Source organism: Maylandia zebra, linkage group LG18 (genome assembly GCF_041146795.1).
Source record: "Maylandia zebra isolate NMK-2024a linkage group LG18, Mzebra_GT3a, whole genome shotgun sequence".
Taxonomy (NCBI): domain Eukaryota; kingdom Metazoa; phylum Chordata; class Actinopteri; order Cichliformes; family Cichlidae; genus Maylandia; species Maylandia zebra.
The window spans coordinates 4,974,159-4,996,015 of record NC_135184.1 but is presented as its reverse complement, the minus strand read 5'-3'; the positions used below and the strand labels follow the sequence as shown (position 1 = coordinate 4,996,015).

The window sequence follows — 21,857 nt, the reverse complement described above, 5'->3', positions numbered from 1 at the left end:
ACTGCAAGACTGTTATAACCAACTGAACTCCAAAACAACTGAGCTGGAGGGGGAAAAGAAAAAAGTGCAAAAACAATGCTCAGAGATGCAGAGTAAGCTCAGTGACATGCTGAGAAAAAACACAGAACTGGAGAAACTTTCCAACAACTTGAAGTGCAAAAACACTGAGGTGCAGATGTTAAAGCAGCAAGTAGAGAAAACAAACAAAGACCTGCAGTGTACACTTCAAGAACTCGAGAGAAGTCAGCAGCTACAAGACGCACACAACAAATTACAACACAGTTATACAGAGATGCACGAGGCAAAGCTTATGCAGGAGGCCAAATGTAAAGAACTGAAAGAAAGGCTGGAAGAAAAACAAGCCAAATTAGAAGAAGTGGAGACAACATGCAGGAAACTTGAGAAGGAAAACACACAAACAATTGATGAGTTACGAACCCTCATCCTAGAGAAAAGAGTGCTCGTGGAAAAGATCACGGAAAAGAAGAAAAAACGCTTCCGCTTCTTCTGGAGAAAGAGCACTCCTGCTTTTTCTACTTTTTCTACTTTTCCTTCTGCTGATGTCACCCCGTCTTCCTCCTCCACCGTTGCATCGTAATTTTCACCTTAACTCCTAACACCTGCCCCATCTCTCCCCCCCCCCCCCTCTCTCTCTCTTTCACCCTCACCCCCCAACCAGTCCCGACAGTTGACTGGCCCCTCTAGAGCCTGGTTCTGTCATAGGTTTCTTCCTTTAAAGGGAGTTGTTCCTATCCACTGTCGCACCCAGTGCTTGCTCAGAGGGCATAGTTGGGGTTCTCTCTCCTCTCTTTCCTCCTTTCTATCCCTTTCCTTTACCCTCTTCTTTACCCCCCACCCCTCCCCCTTTTCTATTCCCCCGCTTTTCTATTTCCTTAATAATTTAATAATAAACACAATTGGCTACATTTTAAATGTGTCTGATCAACGTCTTCATTCAAGAATGAATTGTCTTTCTCACGGAGTCATGTGTATTTTGTGTTTTCCTCGGGCTGGTGATCCCCGCGGTCGTTCAGCCCCGGAGTCCAGAGTTTTAGTGTTTTAATCACATTTAGTGTTACATTTTAGATCACCACAATAGGATATCCATAATTTAGGATTCAGGCATTTGTTTTAGTTCAATATCGTAATCATTCTATGACTGAGTAGTTTACAGAAGCTTCAGTCTGCACCAATAACTTCTGTTGGAGCTATTTGTTCTTATTTTTTATTATTTTGAAATTAGTTAAAGTTTGTTGTTAGTTTACTTATATTTTGGGGTTTATTTACAAGTTTATTTGTAGGTTAATATTTGTTTCAATGTTTTGTTTGTTTGATGTTACCTTGTTAAATTAGTCAGTAAAAGCTGTAGGGCCATTTTGTTTCTATAAATAAAGAGACTGGTATAGGACCAGCATGCACTGGGGTGAGCCTATGGTTTTTTACTAGAGCAGGAGAAGCAGCAGGACGTAACTAAAAATGGATCTTGTTATTGCTTGCCAAACTGGATAAAATAAACCATAAAAACACGACAACAATCAGCTGTCAAACTGTACAAGAAGTTCACAGTAATGTAAAAGAAGTTATATCACTTTATTTTTAAATGTACGCACTCAGGGTCAGGACTGAAGACACTGATCGAGAAAATACTCTAAATATAAATATTCACCTAAACATTCAAAATTATTCAATTGCATGAAAAGAAATATGAACTCTCTACAATACTGGCTTCTGATTGGTTGAAAAAGCAGGTGCTGAACTTCAGAAGAGCTAAAGCTGCAAAACTGTGTAAACCCAGAGTGGATGCTGCCCTCTGACCTTTCAGAAGTACGATCTTTTTATGAAGACACAGAGGCAGAGTTATTATTCATCACTTTAAAGATGATATTCGTTACATGTTCTTCACTCGTTGTCTAGTAAAGTCCAGAGAATGAGACACATGATTTCAAAACATACAGCTGCATGTTAGAGATCACAGAGTTCTTCAGTCTTATGAGAACTCATGGAGACTAAATGTCAGACACATCAACAGTAAATGTCGTTCCTCCCCCCGTCAGTTTGTGTCCTCCACACTTGTTTACACAAACATCTGAGGTTTGAACAGTGTGCAAAACCACATGTTACAAAGCTGCTGAGCTACTGAATACTGGAATATTTCATTCAATATCACCATCTGACCAAAGGACAAACACAGAGAGGATTAGAGCGCCAAACTTTGTTTCAAACTGTTTCCGATTTTAGAGGCAAAAAGCAGAATTTCTACCTGGACAAAGAAATCAAAGCAGGAGAAAAACAAGCTTTTTACATTTATTCAAAGGCATTATGTGAACGTACTCTGAGCCACAGCCTCCTAAAGTAAAGACATTTGATCATCTAAACCAGACAGAGTCATGTTTTCAGCAGTGTCTGTGTCCTCCATATAGACCATGCCATGGTCCACCTAGGGTGACCAGGTGTCTGACTTTATGTGGGACTACACAGCGCTCAGTCCTTGTTTGCCTGTGCCACACACACATTGAGCCAATGTCTAGTTTTTTTATTGACTCTAGTTTCTGTCGATCGGTAAGCCCACAAAAAAAACCTGTACAGGAAGTAGATTTCATCTCTCTGATAAAAGGAGTTCTAATCCCTGATCCTATGAGTCTGACCCAGTAGATAATATTGATATGATCATATTTATGCCTTTGTTGTTCAGGCACGTCCAAAGGGGGGGGGCTATAGGGGCTTGAGCACCCGCCCCTTTCCTGATGGGTGCCCAAAGTGCCCTTTTGTTGAGGCAACTTTTTAAATTTTCTTTTTTTTCTTTTGTGTGCGTGCGTGCGGAGTCCTGTCTGTGCCCCTCAACAATAATATTTAACTATTAATCACAGTTTTGCTAAATAAAAGGATCTGGCTTGCATCAGTCACATGATCACATTTAACCAATGATCGCCCTTGACGACAGAACGCGCTGGTCACGAGCCGGGAACGAGCTCACAAAGAGCACGCGCATTTTTAGCGGTCCGGAGCTGTATGAGAAACACAAGTTAACTCAGAGACACAGACTGATGCGACAAACCCAGTAAGTAGGTGCACAGCGCACACTGTAGTGTGTAGCACACAGGAGTATTGGCTTATTACGTACACGTTGGTAAGCTGTCTTGTTGCAACTGACGAACTGAAACAAACGAGCGTGCTGTGTGTGCAACAGCGTGACAAACATTACCTGTCCTTTTATTAACTGCACAAGTTGTGCTGGTCACAGCTGCTGGCTACCTGTGTAAGGCTGTCATGGGTCTGTAGCTCTGTCACCGTTTTAGGGAACATATTTAGTTTTAAAGTATTTAGAACATATTTAGTTTTAAAGTAAGTTTCCGGGCTTTTCCTGCCTTTCTGGAGGGATTATATTTCACTAAAAAACGATCTAATATGCATGTCCACATAATAATTATTATAATTATAATATATTAAAACACACACGCTGTATTTTAAAGAACATACATTAAGAAGCAGATTATATTAGATTTATATTTTAAATAAGACAAAAGTTGGATTTTACAGCAGTAAAATTATTGTATCTCTACAGTTTAAAAATGTAATAAGCTTTGCCCTGCACAGAGTGGATAGTGAAACAAGTGGAATCATCATAATGACATTATTTCATATTTATTACTTCCCCATCCAGATCCCTCAGGTCATCTGGATCCGGTCTTTTATCAGTTCCCAGAGTCAGAACCAGACACGGAGAAGCTGCATTCAGCTTTTATGCTCCTTACATCTGGAACAAACTCCCAGAAAGCCTCAGATCAGCTGAAACACTCAGTTTATTGAAATCCAGGTTGAAGACTCACCTGTTCTCAGCTGCATTTGAATAAAGCACCAAATCCACACTTTAAGCTTAAATTTCAAAACTTACATTTAACTACTGATTTTATCTACTGTTCTGATTTTATCTGTTTTGATTTTATATACTGTTGTTTGTTTGTTTGTTAATTAGTTAGTTAGTTTATTTGCTTGTTTTATTCAATTTTAAATCATGCTTTTTATTTGTTCTTGTTTCTAATGTCTCTGTAAAGCACTTTGAATCACCTTGTTGTTGAATTGTGCTATACAAATAAACTTGCCTTGCCTTGCCTTGCCTCCTCATTGCTTTATTATTGTAGCTCTAGTAATAAATAATAATGTAAGGATTCTGGATCAGCACCATGATGCCCATAGTATATACAGTATTCTGAAGAAGGTCTAAAATGTCACTGTGTGTGCGTGCATGTGTGTGTTTTATTTAGATGGATTTAAAAAAAAATATTACTCATGATATAACATTGTCCAGACATGCCTAGTAAGGACATGAGGAGGAAACATATCTATATTTAAACATATCTATATTTACATATCTATATTATTGCTAATATTTACTGCAATATATCTATATCACTAAAGCACTTCTGGATGGATGCAAACTGCATTTCGTTGCCCTGTACCTGTGCATGTGCAATGACAATAAAGTTGAATTATATTCTATTCTATTCTAAACAGTAGGAGCTGTGTGAGGCTACTAAAGGCAGGGCTATAACATTTTTCTGTCATCATTTTATTATAGATTAAGTGCAAGAGTTGTTAGGTGTGGATAATTAGATTATAGTTTATTGCAATAGCAAGTTGTGCCTTGTTCTCACATAGCAAGTGGAGAGTGATATATGAAATGATGGGATGGAAGGAAGAAGAGAAGCAAAGAGTGATTCACAGGCAGAGCCTAATTTATTTCTCACAGTTTTTTGTTGCCTTATGGTTCCAAGCGCTGTCACCAATCTTTGCATTTTGTTATTATCTCATGACACTTGTTTAATCAGCTACCATCTCTCCTATGGACTTTTTAATGTCTACAGTCTCAGATCAACATAGCCCTGCCCTTCCCATATTAGATTCTTGATGAATGTGTGTTGTTGTTATTCAGCCTGGTTCAATGTGCCCCTTTTTAACTTTGAGCACCCGCCCCTTTAAACCTCTCTGTACGGCCCTGTTGTTGTTTCACAAAGGGTTAAAAACATTCACAGGTTGGACTGTGGTTCTCCTTTTAGCGTCTCTGCTGGAATTTTAACTGTGAACCTCTTAGATCCAAACTTCTGAACTGCTCATCTCACAGAGGACAAAAGGGAAGAACCCCGAATCTCTTCTTCACCTCACTTTTATACCTGCTCACCCTTTCTCCCCCCTTCCCTCAGTGGACGTCACATCTTCATACTTGGGCCAATCAGGTTGTTGACATTTGATCATCTGATGTCCACCCACACCTCATCTCTCTCTCTCTCTCTGACTCACAAGATTTAACACAAAGTTTAAACTTTAAAATCACTTCATTACATTTTCTTTGTTATTCTTAACACAGAAAATTCACATTCAAAAACTTAACACAGAATAAAACAGAGTAGCCAGTAGTGGGACATGGTTCCAGCAACTCTGATGGTGACGGCCTGTTTGAAGCTGAAGCTCCGGCACGTGTGTCAAAAAATCAACACACTGCTTCAGAAACGCTGTGCTGAGGCTTGGTTTGACTGAACAGAGTCACGTGATCAATGACGACTGAAGCTTCATTCAGCACGTCACTGCTTCAGTACCTGATTCAAAGATTTATAAGGAATTGAACCATTGGTGGGATTTGTGCCGTGTTTTGGTGGTTTTGTGAGAGCGAATCAGTGTGTGACATAATTATAGACATGGAGCCAGGAAGAGAGGACGCTCTGCCTGTTCCTCAATAAAAACCAGTTCATCAGCATTTCTGCTCCCAGGTCTAAAATGTACATAAGAAATATGATGTACACATAATTATAATGATATAACTTATAGTATATTATATATAAACGTACCAGTCTGCTGGTTAATTACATGATCAGGTGGAGGCAGTGACCTCACAGCACAATACTTACAACTATTATAATATTGTGTTTTACATTGTTATATTTAGTGTATTTTTTTATTACTAACAAACTACAAGAAGTCACAAGCAACAGGAGAACACACCATGGCACATGTTTACACAAGAACGTTTTATTCATCTAAATTATTTATTATTAAAATCGACATAACAGAATTTTCTTCACATAAAACAAATACATGTTCAAAGCACCATATCAGCCCGATATCAGACACAACTGTCACGTGACATTAAAGAGAAGCTGTCAGTTCATCTCTGCAGAGTGGGCAATCATAATGAAGCAGTTCATTACAAGCTGTAGATTCAAGCTGCGCTTCATAGTTTTGTCCACCAGATGTCACCAAACAGGACTGTGTTGAAAAGCTTCGAGTAATGAACCGTTTTTCAATCCAAGCTTCAGAAAGCTTCATTTGGACATCAGAGGCCGTCTGATGTTAACTGGCAGCCCTTTATAGACTGCTGCTAATTTACCCTGAAGCCAAACCACTATCTGGGGTTACATACTGAACTAAGCTACACGCACATTTCACACACAATCAAGAGAAATCACAGGTAAGACAATCGTATCCAAAATTCTTGTCTGCAAGAAAAATACAAAAACATAAGAACAAGCAAAATATAAGAACGGGTAAATCTGAGGATTATAAACAAACATTCGATAAAACATAAAAAACTTTTGTATGAGTTAAATATCAATATTAAAACCACCCATGTGTGTTTATATGGTTAAGTAATGAAGACGACCTTCATTATACCCACACACACACACACACACACACACACACACACACACACACCACGGTCAGACTCTTGGTGAGGTCTGTTATTAAAGTCACTGTTACTCTATTTTCTGATTCATTATCCTCATTAACTTAAACATATTTATTTTTAATTATTTCATTTATTTCCAGTATTGAGAACCTGAGCATAATTAAACCTCAGTGAAACTGCATATAAGTTCTGGTAACTGGCACATATTTATGTTTACAGTTTCTTACAGACGCTAGGACACATTTCTCAATACTTAGGTCACGTTTGCAAAACTCCTCACACAGTGAGCACAACAGAAGTCTATGTGGGCTAAACTGAGGACCAGTTATCATTGTTTTGGCACAAAATGCATTCAATGACTACATCTCTCAAATTTCATGAATTATCTTCTCACTCAGACACAACAACTGCCAAAAACCTTTGTACGGACAGGACATTTTGCATGTGCTTACATACTGTTTTCAAAACTGTTAAACTTATGGCCAAAACAATAACACAATGCAAAACTTAAAAAGACAGCAAAATGCAACAGCAATATTTTATTGAAACATATTTTAAATCTAAAAATGCAGTTTAACCAGCCACAGCTGATTCTCATTGTAGATGAACATCTACACAGGTGTTACTCCTTCAATTTTTCAACTCCTTCAATTCTGGCAGCCAGAAGATTCTTTCCTAGGTGTATTGCCCTAGATGACATAAGATGTGATGTGGATGAGAACCTGTGGCCAAATGGAGAAGACCGAGTAGATTAGCATTACTATTGTATGTGTATCAGTGGATGGTGTATATACAAATTCTTGTATTTTGGATTACTTAGTGCAAAAAAATAGAAATACATAAACATAAATACATGATGTCTGATTCATTCCAGTAACATATATTGAAATTATAAACAGAAATGTGTCCTTGTTTTACACAGGAAAACACTGCGTAATGCTACATGTTGTTAGTGTTTTTTAGGTCATTGTTTTGTGGGTGACAAAGTGTGTTTGTCGGCTGTCAACCTTTGCTAGTGTTCTGGAAGAATGAGTTTATTTGAGACCTGAATGAAGTGTTTTGGTAGTTGTAGTGCATTTTGAATGTGAAATGAACTGCTTTGCCAGGCTGAGGGTCAGTTAGGAGAATTGTGTGAAGAGTTTTGCAAAAGTGACCTAAGTATTGAGAAATGTGTCCTAGCGTCTGTAAAAAACTGTAAAACAACAAAACAACCTGAAGAGCCGGTTAGGAGCCAAAAGAGCCGGTTCTCTAAAAACAGCTGGAATTTCCATCACTAGCCCTGTGGTGTTCAGGTGTATAATGTGGTGTGGAGGTGTGTATGCAGCAGCACCGAGGTCCTCAGAATCAGAATCAGAAAGGGTTTTATTGCCAAATGTTGAGCAGGTTTACAACATTAGGAAATTGCTGCGGTGCTTCAGTGCAAACATACTGTCAGATAACGCTTAAATAGACATGAAAAAATAAAGATAAGAATAAGAATTAAGAGTGCTACGTAGAAAGATATATACATGAGTGCGGGTGGTGATCAGTGCCAAACATGGAATGATGCAGTGAACACAGCGTAGGGTCATGTGTTAGTGGTGGGAACAGTCATACGGTTATTGTTCATGTGTCCGACAGCAGAGGGGAAGAAACTGTTCTTATGGCGAGAGGTTCTGGTGCGAATGGACCGGAGCCTCCTGCCTGAGGGGAGCAGGTCAAACAGACTGTGTCCAGGGTGAGAAGGGTCAGCTGAGATCCGAGCTGCGCGCCCCAGTGTCCTGGAGGTGTACAGGTCCTGCAGAGATGGGAGTCTGTAGCCAATCACCTTCTCAGCAGAGCGCACAACACGCTGCAGTCTCTGTTTGTCCCTGATAGTGGCTCCAGCGTACCACACGGTGATGGAGGAGGTGAGGATGGACTCGATGATTGCAGTGTAGAATTGCATCATCGTCCGTGTTGGCAGGTTGAATTTCTTCAGCTGCCTCAGGAAGTACATCCTCTGCTGGGCTTTCTTAAAGGAGATCTTTCCTGTGACTGTTTATGGAGGCTATCACTGCTCATCATCATTTTGATTTACTAAAATATTTCTCCACATCAAAATGTAAACTTCTCTATCCTCTAAATGTTTCTGGAATATTTGTATTGAACAATGACGACATTTCTCTTTATGAGTATGGCAGACCATGTGTGTGTGTTTGTGTTTGTCAAAATCATCAAACAAATGAGGAAAAACTGTGATTTTAATGAATGAATTCATATATTGTGTTGATGTTTTATTGTGTGAATAAACTGGAAGGTTTGACTATAAATCAAACTTTGAACAAAGTCTTTTCTTCTGTCTTCATTCCAGGATCTCACTCAAATCTGATGCAGAAAATATGAAACTAATCTGAGAGAATAACTGAAGCAGTTTTCCTCCTGAAGCATCACAAAGTTCAGAGTTCATGTTTAGAGCAGAAGATTCAGCAGTCGCTCTGTGACCTTTCAACTTTCTTCACTAAAACAGCTTCATTACAGAGAAACAAGTCACATTTTCTTGATGTTCTTAAGTCCTTTCAAATGTTTTAATGGTCCTTGAATGCAGCATCAGTGTCGCAGGTTTAAAAGGTCACTTTCTGTTGTGTTCAAAGATTTCCTTCAGATATGGTCTTTAATCAGTAAAGCCAGTGATACAGCAGTGTCATTAGCTGTGTTATTGGCACCAGGCTGTGTTTATGTATGTATTTAATTCTGTCTGAGGACGTCTTCAGCATGAAATGATCATTTGCTCAGCTGCTGTGTCTCATCTCTTATCAGACATTGGTTGGAACAGAGTTTTGTTGCTGACCATCTGACAAGAGGGTGAAGAAAAGCTTCAGGCTTCATTTGGACACTACGTTGGACAGAAGTCTCCACAAAAATGACTCAGAAACACAAATATTATTAATGAAAGTCCAAATGTCAAAAAGGGGTCATACATGATCCTGAGAAATGTCCTTGAACATTTGAACATGAGTCAGAGGGTTGTCAGGTTTCTACACTGCATCGTGGCATCAAGCCTGAGATGTCTGTGGAAACAAGTATGGAGGACACAAATGCACAGACGCAGTCGAGCTGTTTACTGCTGATGAGGAAGGAAAATAGTCTGTTGGATATTAAAGCAGCATTTATTAGAGTAAGAACAGATACTTGTGTCCTTCATTTGATCCCCGTCAATTTACAGAAGACTTAAGGACCCTTTGACTTCTAACATACAGCTGCATGTTTACAATTTTATTATTTATTTATTTATTTCTAGCAAAGCAAGACTTTACTGATTAAAAACTCAGAAACACAATATGAAAGACTTCAGTCTATTTGAGCTTAATCAACTCAGCAGAGTCTCCAAATGCATTGTAGTAAAATGTCAGTCCAGCATAGAGCGGCTGAGTGAATGTGGTCTGGACTCTGTGGAGGAGAGTCATGGTTTCAGAGACGCTGTAGAAGGACAAAATACCTGCTCTGTGATCCAGGTACACTCCTACTCTGGAGGACCGAGGACCTGAGACAGGAGTTTGGATGTTGTTGCACCAAAATATAAAACTGTTGTTGTTACACTCTAATGAGCAAGATTTGTCATTACATCTAAAATTTGATTCATCTCCTTTTCTGCTGATATTCTTGTATGCGACTGCTACATAACCTCCTTCCCCTCTCCACTCCATCTCCCAGTAACAACGTCCAGTCAGACTCTCTCTACTCAGGACCTGCCACCATACAGTGAATCTGTCTGGATGATCAGAATAAGACTGTTGTTGAATCACTGCTGTTACTTTTCTGTTCCCCTCTGATAATAACAGATATGTGTGTGCTGTGTTTGGATCCAGTGTGATTTCACATGAATATTTTAAGAATCTATCTCTGGTCTTTGGCTCTGGTTGTGACAGTAAAACATCCACTTCAGTGACTGTCAGTGAGATGTTTGTCCATTCCTCTCTCAGAATGTCCTGTAGTTTATCTCTGACCTCTGACACAGCTGCTGTCACATCCTCAAAGTAGCTCAGAGGACGGATATTGATGCTGGATGAGTCTGTAGACTCACTGAGTGCTGACAGTGAGGGGTAGTTGTGTAGAAACTGGATGTGATCCTCTGTGTGTGAGAGCTGCTTCAGCTCAGCATCTTTCCTCTTCAGCTCAGTGATCTCCTGCTCCAGCTTCTCCTGAAGCTCTTTGACTCGACTCACTTCAGTTTCCTGCTGGGATCTGATCTGCTGCTTCACATCAGAGCTTCTTTTCTGGATGAGATGGATCAGCTCAGTGAAGCTCTTCTCACTGTGCTCCACTGTTTGATCAGCAGACTGATTGATGGCCTCCACCTCCTGTTGAAGCAGCTTCACATCTTTCTCTCTGTCCTGGATTCTCTGCTGGATGTTTTGTCGACTCACCTCCAGCTCTCTCTGCCTCTCAGTCCTTTCTGCTGCAGCTGAGACTGTGTCGTGGCCTTTATGTTCATCCACAGAGCAGAGATAACAGATACTCTGCTGATCAGTACGGCAGAACATCTTCATCACCTCATCATGACGAGAGCAGATGTTCTCCTGAAGCTTCTTGGAGGGCTCCACCAGCTTGTGTTTCTTGAATGTAGGTGAATCATAATGAGGCTGAAGGTGTTTCTCACAGTAAGATGCCAGACAGACTAAACAGGACTTGAAGGCTTTCATTTTTCTTCCAGTGCAGGCATCACAGGCCACATCTTCAGGTCCAGCATAGCAGTGATCAGCAGGAGCAGCTTGGAGTCCAGTCTTCTTCAGCTCCTCCACTAAATCTGCTAACATGGTGTTTTTCTCCAGGACAGGCCTCGCTGTGAAAGTCCTCCGGCACTGAGGGCAGCTGTAGTTTATCTTTACTTGGTGCTTTGAAATGTGACATCAACACTCAGCGAGTTCATTTTATATTTCAAAAAGTTCAGCAAAGTTTAGGATGCTGTGATGAATAAAAATAAATCAAACTTTATATTTTGACATTTTCTAATCTTAGTTCATTCTCACACTTACAGAATGATGCATGGGAACAACTGACTCCACTAAATCAAACCTATGTTCAAATGAGATTATGATCATTAAATAGTAACAAATATTTAAATTTAGCAACAACAAATGCAGATCAGTCCACAGTGTTTACAAAACAAACAAACAAACAAACATTATTTTGTAGTCTTTCCTGTGTACACAGTCACAGTGGATTTAAAAAACCTGAACTGTTTAGTAATTTTTCACAAAGTGTCCATGTCAGTAATTCATTCAAATGTATTTTGGTCTTAAACTGATCCAGTAAATGTAACTTTTTCTCACCTACTTAATTGAGTATTTTAGTTGTTTAACTGTCATTATAACTAAACTGAACATCCAAAGCTTTTCTCACTGCAGTTTTGTTGTGCAGTTATAGCAGCACTTTGAATCATCCACAGTTTTATAGAACTGTCTGTTGAATTGTTTTGTTTGGTGCAATGGTTCATTTATTTAAATATTGATGATAATTTGATATATTTGATTATTTATTACAGGTGCAAACAATTTTTTTTTTGTTTCACACATGGTACAGCAGTAATGCATTCCCATACACAACCTTCCTTTCAATTAAAGTAACACTGTTTCCATGCATGAAAAGGAGCAGGAAGAAGAATCAATTCTTATTAATACCTGCCCCCTATCTGTGGTAATACAAGTAGGCAACCAAAATTACACTATGACAATTTTCTGCACATAACAAAACAAAGCAAACAGAACAATATACTCAACAATGAGCAATACCACTAAATATCAAACTAAAAGGATCATTTTTCTGCAATTAAATTCTATTCTTTTCAACTTCTTCATATTGGTTTATCATTTTATTCTTATAGCAGATTTTAAATTGAGAAACATTTATACAACACTTAAGATGATCACTGAGAGAATTCCAGTTTCTTATGCCGATGACTGTTGGACACATTTGCCTTTGTGTGGTTCGAGCAAACAGGTGCTTAAAATAAAACTTCCTTCTGTCGTCCCCATTTTCTGAACACAATACAAATAAACTTTGTAACTTAAGAGGTAGTGTTTTATTTTTTGCCCTAAACATAATAGTTAAAGTCTGTAATTTCACTATGTCTTCTAGTTTTAACAATTTCGATTTTATAAACAAATTATTAGTGTGTTCTCTATATTTAACAATATGCATAATTCGAATCGCTCTCTTCTGTAATAAATATAATGGTTTCATATTAGTCACGTATGTATTCCCCCATACTTCAACACAATAGCTCAGATAGGGTAGAAACAATGAAAAATATAATATTGTCATTGTCTTGTAATCTAATATATATCTAACATTACCCAGGATATAAATACTTTTAGCCAACTTTTTTTTAACATGTTCAATATGTGATTTCCATGTTAACTTGTCATCCACTATTACACCCAGAAAACGGAATTCTGTCACTCTTTCAATTAATACTCCCTCTATAGATAATACTATCTCTTCCTCCTTTACACGGTTTCCGAATATCATAAACTTTGATTTTTCCAAATTCAGTGATAACTCATTTACATCAAACCATTTTTTCATTTTTTTCATTTCAATAACCATAATTTTAGCCAATTCTTTCAAGTTCTCTCCGGAACAATAAAAATTTGTATCGTCTGCAAACAAAACAAAATTCAACATTTTTGACACATCACAAATGTCATTTATATATAAATTAAAAAGTTTTGGTCCTAAAACAGAACCTTGAGGGACCCCACATTCTATTTTCATTCTATCAGATGAATTGCCTAAACACTGCACATACTGAAACCTATTATGTAAATAGCTGCTTAACCAGTTCAATACTATTCCTCTCACACCATAAGTTCTTCACTTAGAAATCAAGATGGAGTGTTGCAGAGTGTCAAAAGCTTTTCTTAAATCAATGAATAGTATATTTATTATGATGTGTTGCTGATGAAATGTCTTCAATAGTATTCATTAATGCTATTGCTGTTGATCTGTTCCGTCGAAATCCGTACTGACTTTCGCTTAACAGTTGATGTTTTTCAATGAAACTATCAAATCTTTGTGCAAAGAGTTTTTCAAGCACTTTAGAAAACTGTGATAGCAATGATACTGGTCTATAATTATTAAAACTATGTCTGTCTCCCGATTTATAAAGTGGGATAACTTTTACCACTTTCATTCGGTCAGGAAATACAGCCGAATAAAATGAGAGATTAAAAATATAACATAGAGGTTTGATTATACAATCCAAGGTCTTTTTTACGATGACCATGTCTAACCCATCATGGATGTCTTGTTTTTAGATTCTGCTACAATGATTTCTTTTTCAGTGATTTCCCCTAAAAACATAGACTTTACCACTCCATCTCAAAATCATCTCAAATCATCTCAAACTGGTTTCTTGAACATGAAGATGAGTTCACTGTACTCCAATAGAGCATCTTTGGGATGAGGTGGAACGGCAGATTCAAGTCAACAATTAATGAACATGACTTCATGACGCAGTTCTGTCAGCAACAGGGGTCATACCTGCTATAAACAAGGTGTACCTAACAAAGTGACCAGTAATTGCATATATGCTGTTATGATGAATGTTTATAATAAATATTAACTGAGAGAGAAAAGATACACCAAAGCTACTCTAGGGTAATAACAAAACGAGGGAAATTAACAAACTACATCTAACTGTTTTGGATTCAGAACAATTATTTTCAGCCTTTTATAAGGATTAAAATTTAATTCTGGATTAATTTTGGCAGCTTGAACTAGTTAAAGAAGATGCTGCCTATCCTGACATTTATATGAAAAGTCAAAACTACTATTTAAGCACAATGACGACAGACTCCAGGCAGACAATCCTGTAAAACATGCAAATATGAAGCATCTCTGATGGCTCAACACAGTAAGAAGAAGGGATGGAAATGATGTATAACTAGTTGAATACTGGAATCAGTGTTTTAAGCTGTGATGTAATAAACTAGTGCTGGGAAAATGAAAAAGAAAGAAGACAAATGTTTCCCTTTTGTGTTTTCCTGATTATGTGTCCGATATTTAAAAAACAACAACAACAACTATCTATCATGTACAGACTCTTTACAGGAATAAACCTGAAACCAATTGTTCTGCTGGGGAAGTTTTGTAAGCGGTACGAAGTTTAAAAACCAACATTCACCTGAGGGAGGCTCCCAGGAGCTCAGGTCTGACTGGTTTCAGCGACCAGAAACTGGAATGTACGGTGAGCAAACTGTGTTAAAATGCAGTGACTGATAAAAGACGGATGAGCACCATCACCATCACAATTAGTTGATCAATATTCTCAATAATATAACAAAAGGCTTTCTTACAGACTGTATTATAATACAAATACAAACCACACATGGATTATTGCATGGTCCTGAAGCCAGCAGCGCCCTTGGTCATGAGATTGGTTTTAAATGTTTGCTGTATTATTGTTTTTAAATCATTGGAGTATACAGATTTTAAAAGCGTTTTATGATTACAATAGTTCGTAAAGTAGCAGAAGTATTCACACATCACAGTGACGGAGGTTAAAGGTTAATTATCAACCTTCTGTGGAGGAAATAAGGTGCTTGTTGTGCATTACGTTCAACATTTTCCTAATGTACCTTCAAACAGCTAATACCGCTTGAGCATTCCTGTCTGTGCCTAATGTCGAGTCATAGTCATGTAGTTTCTCTTTTCAAGTTCTTCTTGATGAAAATCACACTTTAACCTTTGACTTTCATAAATGATGTGACAGACTTAACACCATGTTAAGTCTATTTGGCAAATTCTGATCAATTATGAAGGATTAACCAGAATATTCTGACCGGCTACCTTTGATAACGCAGAAACAGAACTCTTGAGTTGTGGTATCAGGGTGCTCAGCCCACAGATATTGAACTTCACATACCCCATCTGCCTCCATTTGGGACTGCAATGGCCTTAAAAGCCCTACACATATCTTCCCTACTTAAGTGCAGCCTTTTTTCTAATGGAATTACAATATCGGCATCTGGTCTCTGACTTCTCATCAATTGTGTGGGCGTCCTTTAGAGGACATTTCATCGGAATAAAGGCAAATACGGTGGTGCCTTTATCTGCAGAAATATGTGGCCTGTAGCCAGTGGGTGGGGCACCACATGCTCGCTCTCACTGTTAGATTGGATAGAAAAGTCTGCAGCAGGACAAGCGAATATTAATGACGTTAATACGTTAGTACCTGAAAGATCCCTTTGGACTGCTGTGCCATGGATAGTGGGAGGATCTTTCCATTGATGAGCATCAGCAGTCTAATCAGTTTAGATTCTTAAATTCGACTTCATTCTTTGACTTTTCCCATTTGTCTGCAGAACAATTTCACAACATTTTGAATTCCTCTATAAACATTAATCTCGTTTTTTTCCTTTTGTCTGCAACGCTTGTCCCTAGCATGTCCTCGTCCATGAAAGCATTTAATCTTATCTGAGCAATTCCTCTTGGTCTCCTGTATCACTGCTCATCATTCGACATGCTTTTCCCAGTATATCCACGGCCATTTTTGTATTTATGCTTGTATTTTCTCCCAGACTGGTAAACATCAACAGAGCTCAGCAAAAGAACTTTTAGTTCCTATTTGAACTTTATTAATACAAGTGTTTAACCTTTTCATGTTTATAGTTTTATCTTTCTTTGTAAAGTCAGCTGTTCTGCTGCTCTCTATGTGATTGGTCAGATGCCCCCAACGCCACCCCTTTCATGTAAACAGGCTAGTAGCTAAAATGGGAAACCCTGGTTTACCTTATAGAGTTGATAACTAGCGTCATGTGATCACTTAGTCTGATTGACAATGTTGGGATAAGTTAATCAAGATAACAGAAAGATTTCTTGAGTATGATGAACAATGAATTTAACTCCTAAATGTGACTTCCTAACACAGAATGTGATGACGTCATACGCTTTGTACTTTGATGTGTGGTGATTGGAAGTGTCTGTGTGGTGCAGCCTGGACAGACCAGACCAGCTGCACCACACAGACACTTCAAGAGAATGATTGTTATGAAACTTCCATACAAATTGAGTGAAAAATGGAGAGTTGTTGCCTATGAACTGCAGGAACAAAATGGTCACAGAGCAGTGTTCACTGATCTGGTTGCCTTCATAATAAAACAGGTGAAAGTAGCATAAGATCCAGTGTTTGGCAACATCCAAGACTCACAATCTGGAAACAGCTTTAAAGTTTCAAGTTCCACCAAGCAAAGAAAAAAGGGAAGTAGTTTTGCCACTAATGTCAGTACGGTTCCAGGAGTCAAAACTCAATCAACTGGAAGCAGAACAAATTCCACTGTTCTGCATAGTTGTTTGTTTTGTTCACACAGCAATCATTTACTAGAGAATTGTAAGCAGTTTAAAGCTAAAATGCATCGGGATAAGTTGACTTTTATCAAGGAAAGGGGAATTTGTTTTGGTTGTTTAAAAGTTGGTCACATAAGCAAAGACTGTAGGAGTCATTTGAGACAGAGCAGCTGAGCAAATGATCATTTCATGCTGAAGACATCCTCAGACAGAATTAAATACATACATAAACACAGCCTGGTGCCAATAACACAGCTAATGACACTGCTGTATCACTGGCTTTACTGATTAAAGACCATATCTGAAGGAAATCTTTGAACACAACAGAAAGTGACCTTTTAAACCTGCGACACTGATGCTGCATTCAAGGACCATTAAACACATTTTAAAGGACTTAAGAACATGAAGAAAATGTGACTTGTTTCTCTGTAATGAAGCTGTTTTAGTGAAGAAAGTTGAAAGGTCACAGAGCGACTGCTGAATCTTCTGCTCTAAACATGAACTCTAAACTTTGTGATGCTTCAGGAGGAAAACTGCTTCAGTTATTCTCTCAGATTAGTTTCATATTTTCTGCGCCAGATTTGAGTGAGATCCTGCAATGAAGACAGAAGAAAAGACTTTGTTCAAAGTTTGATTTATAGTCAAACCTTCCAGTTTATTCACACAATAAAACATCAACACAATATATGAATTCATTCATTAAAATCACAGTTTTTCCTCATTTGTTTGATGATTTTGACCAAAACAAACACAAACACACACACATGGTCGGCCATACTCATAAAGAGAAATGTCGACATTTTTCAATACAAATATTCCAGAAACATTTAGAGGATAGAGAAGTTTACATTTTCATGTGGAGAAATATTTTAGTAAATCAAAATGATGATGAGCAGTGATAGCCTCCATAAACAGTCACAGGAAAGATCTCCTTTAAAAACTCAGAAACATCAAGAGAACAACTAGAAGATGTGGAGGTACCACCCATAATGTTTGACTGACAGCTGATCTCTGTGCAGAAATGATGGAGAGAAAATAAAATGAAACTAAAATACAGATTTAAACCCACAATATGAAAGACTTCAGTCTATTTGAGCTTAATCAACTCAGCTGTGTCTCCATAATTATAGTAAACCAACAGTCCAGCATAGAGCGGCTGAGTGAATGTGGTCTGGACTCTGTGGAGGAGAGTCATGGTTTCAGAGACGCTGTAGAAGGACAAAATACCTGCTCTGTGATCCAGGTACACTCCTACTCTGGAGGAACGAGGACCTGAGACACGAGTTTTGATGTTGTTGTACCAACATGTAAAACTGTTGTTGTTACAATTTAATACCCAAGATTTGTCATTACATCCAAAAACACATTCATAACCTCCTTTTCTGCTGATATTCTTGTATGCGACTGCTACACAAACTCCTTCCCCTCTCCACTCCACCTCCCAGTAACAACGTCCAGTCAGACTCTCTCTACTCAGAACCTGAAACCACCAAGTGAATCTGTCTGGATGATCAGAATAAGACTGTTGTTGAATCACTGCTGTTGCTTTTCTGTTCCCCTCTGATAATAACAGCAGTTTGTTTGCTGTGTTTGGATCCAGTGTGATGTTACGCGAATATTTTAAGAATTCAGCTCTGGTCTTTGGCTCTGCTGGTGGATCTGGCACTAAAACATCCACTTCAGTGACTGTCAGTGAGATGTTTGTCCGTTCCTCTCTCAGAATGTCCTGTAGTTTATCTCTGACCTCTGACACAGCTGCTGTCACATCCTCAAAGTAGCTCAGAGGATGGATATTGATGCTGGATGAGTCTGTAGACTCACTGAGTGCTGACAGTGAGGGGTAGTTGTGTAGAAACTGGATGTGATCCTCTGTGTGTGAGAGCTGCTTCAGCTCAGCATCTTTCCTCTTCAGCTCAGTGATCTCCTGCTCCAGCTTCTCCTGAAGCTCTTTGACTCGACTCACTTCAGTTTCCCGCTGGGATCTGATCTGCTGCTTCACATCAGAGCTTCTTTTCGGGATGAGATGGATCAGCTCAGTGAAGCTCTTCTCACTGTGCTCCACTGTTTGATCAGCAGACTGATTGATGGCCTCCACCTCCTGTTGAAGCAGCTTCACATCTTTCTCTCTGTCCTGGATTCTCTGCTGGATGTTTTGTCGACTCACCTCCAGCTCTCTCTGCCTCTCAGTCCTTTCTGCTGCAGCTGAGACTGTGTCGTGGCCTTTATGTTCATCCACAGAGCAGAGATAACAGATACTCTGCTGATCAGTACGGCAGAACATCTTCATCACCTCATCATGACGAGAGCAGATGTTCTCCTGGAGCTTCTTGGAGGGCTCCACCAGCTTGTGTTTCTTGAATGTAGGTGAATCATAATGAGGCTGAAGGTGTTTCTCACAGTAAGATGCCAGACAGACTAAACAGGACTTGAAGGCTTTCATTTTTCTTCCAGTGCAGACATCACAGGCCACATCTTCAGGTCCAGCATAGCAGTGATCAGCAGGAGCAGCTTGGAGTCCAGTCTTCTTCAGCTCCTCCACTAAATCTGCTAACATGGTGTTTTTCACCAGGACAGGCCTCGCTGTGAAAGTCCTCCGGCACTGAGGGCAGCTGTAGATTTTCTTCTCTTCCTCTTCATCCCAGAAGCTTTTAATACAGTTCATGCAGTAGCTGTGTCCACAGGGAATAGTCACCGGATCCTTCAGTAGATCCAAACAGACTGAACAGCAGATTTTTGTTTGATCCATTTGATTCATGTGCTGTCCCGTTTCACCGTCTCTCAGTGACTGTCAGACAGTTTCACTTCCTCTGAACAGAAACAACCTCTGTGCTCTGAAGGGAAACAGATCTCTGCTCTTGTTCACCTTTAGACCCATCCTGATACAGACACATCTGTGAAGGGAGATATATTCTTACAGAGCGACCAAGAGCCAATCACATGATGCAGGGTGTGGTATGTGTGATTACATCATGCAGTAACAAGTCTGACCTAGTTAAAGTTCAATAGTTTATCTTTACTTGGTGCTTTGAAATGTGACAGTCAACACTCAGCGAGTTCATTTTATATTTCAAAAAGTTCAGCAAAGTTTAGGATGCTGTGATGAATAAAAATAAATCAAACTTTATATTTTGACATTTTCTAATCTTAGTTCATTCTCACACTTACAGAATGATGCATGGGAACAACTGACTCCACTAAATCAAACCTATGTTCAAATGAGATTATGATCATTAAATAGTAACAAATATTTAAATTTAGCAACAACAAATGCAGATCAGTCCACAATGTTTACAAAAACAAACAAACAAACAAACAAACATTACTTTGTAGTCTTTCCTGTGTACACAGTCACAGTGGAATTTAAATGAAAACTTTCAAGTTTAATTCAAGGTTTTAGTAAAATTTTGCCTGAACTGTTTAGTAATTTCTCACAAAGTGTCCATGTCAGTAATTCATTCAAATGTATTTTGGTCTTAAACTGATCCAGTAAATGTAACTTTTTCTCACCTACTTAATCGAGTATTTTAGTTGTTTAACTGTCATTATAACCAAACTGAACATCCAAAGCTTTTCTCACTGCAGTTTTGTTGTGCAGTTATAGCAGCACTTTGAATCATCCACAGTTTTATAGAACTGTCTGTTGAATTGTTGTTTTGTTTGGTGCAATGGTTCATTTATTTAAATATTGATGATAATTTGATATATTTGATTATTTATTACTGGTGCAAAGAATTCATTTCTTCATGGTGCAAATATATAGTAGACTCAGGAGTTTAACTCAGTTTTCTTGGCCTTTGTTTATCGTTCATTTAAAATCTTAATGGGTAAATCAGAATCAGAATACTTCATTAATCCCGAAGGAAATTAGGGTTACAGCAGGCAGCACGCTAATGGCGCATGCACACTTACAGAGAAACCTTCTGACCAACTTTACACAAACATCACATTGGGGAGACATGTCAGAAAGGTAGGCTGATAGGAAAAAAACAACAAAAATATATAACATGAGGTAAGAGGAGGAGAAAAAAAAACTCCACTCAGACTGAGCTCCTAGTGGGAGAACAGTTTGATAACAGAAAAAACACCTCAGCACAAAAAGCACATGACTATCAATACACCATAGAAACACAAGACAAGCAACAGGGGCGGGTAAAGGGTAAGAGAGAGCCGGTGTAGACAGCGCATCTGGTCCTGCAGCATGTCTGCGCTGGTCCAGTCGACTGCCATCTGCCCCGGTAGGGCACAAGCATCGAAGGCGTTTGGAAACGGAGGGGGGATCAGTGTGTGCATATCCAACACGTGTATGTGTGTGTGTGTGTGTGTGTGTGTGTGTGTGTGTGTGTGTGTGTGTCCAGAGTTCAGCTGAGACAGTGTCCTTCGCCCTGCTAGGCTAAGTAAACAGTCTTCCAGCCAACCCAGGTGGCCTTGCATGGAATGGGGGGAAAAGTCTGTTTTTGTTTCACACATGGTACAGCAGTAATGCATTCCCATACACAACCTTCCTTTCAATTAAAGTAACACTGTTTCCATGCATGAAAAGGAGCAGGAAGAAGAATAAATTCTTATTGATACCTGCCCCCTATCTGTGGTAATACAAGTAGGCAACCAAAATTACACTATGACAATTTTCTGCACATAACAAAACAAAGCAAACAGAACAATATACTCAACAATGAGCAATACCACTAAATATCAAACTAAAAGATCATTTTTCTGCAATTAAATTCTATTCTTTTCAACTTCTTCATATTGGTTTATCATTTTATTCTTATAGCAGATTTTAAATTGAGAAACATTTATACAACACTTAAGATGATCACTGAGAGAATTCCAGTTTCTTATGCCGATGACTGTTGGACACATTTGCCTT

The 21,857-nt window shown here is 38.7% G+C and overlaps 2 protein-coding genes across 2 annotated transcripts; both read right to left on the bottom strand.

Annotated features, from left to right (window-relative positions):
- Nucleotides 1–9,979: 9,979 nt before the first annotated feature.
- LOC143413610 (tripartite motif-containing protein 16-like) lies at nucleotides 9,980–11,506 on the bottom strand. The gene has a single exon (XM_076876867.1). The coding sequence runs from the start codon at nucleotides 11,452–11,454 to the stop codon at nucleotides 9,994–9,996; it is 1,461 nt and encodes a 486-aa protein (XP_076732982.1). The 5' UTR covers nucleotides 11,455–11,506; the 3' UTR covers nucleotides 9,980–9,993.
- Nucleotides 11,507–17,605: 6,099 nt separating this feature from the next.
- LOC112431310 (tripartite motif-containing protein 16-like) lies at nucleotides 17,606–19,866 on the bottom strand. The gene has a single exon (XM_076876866.1). The coding sequence runs from the start codon at nucleotides 19,740–19,742 to the stop codon at nucleotides 18,075–18,077; it is 1,668 nt and encodes a 555-aa protein (XP_076732981.1). The 5' UTR covers nucleotides 19,743–19,866; the 3' UTR covers nucleotides 17,606–18,074.
- Nucleotides 19,867–21,857: the final 1,991 nt, after the last annotated feature.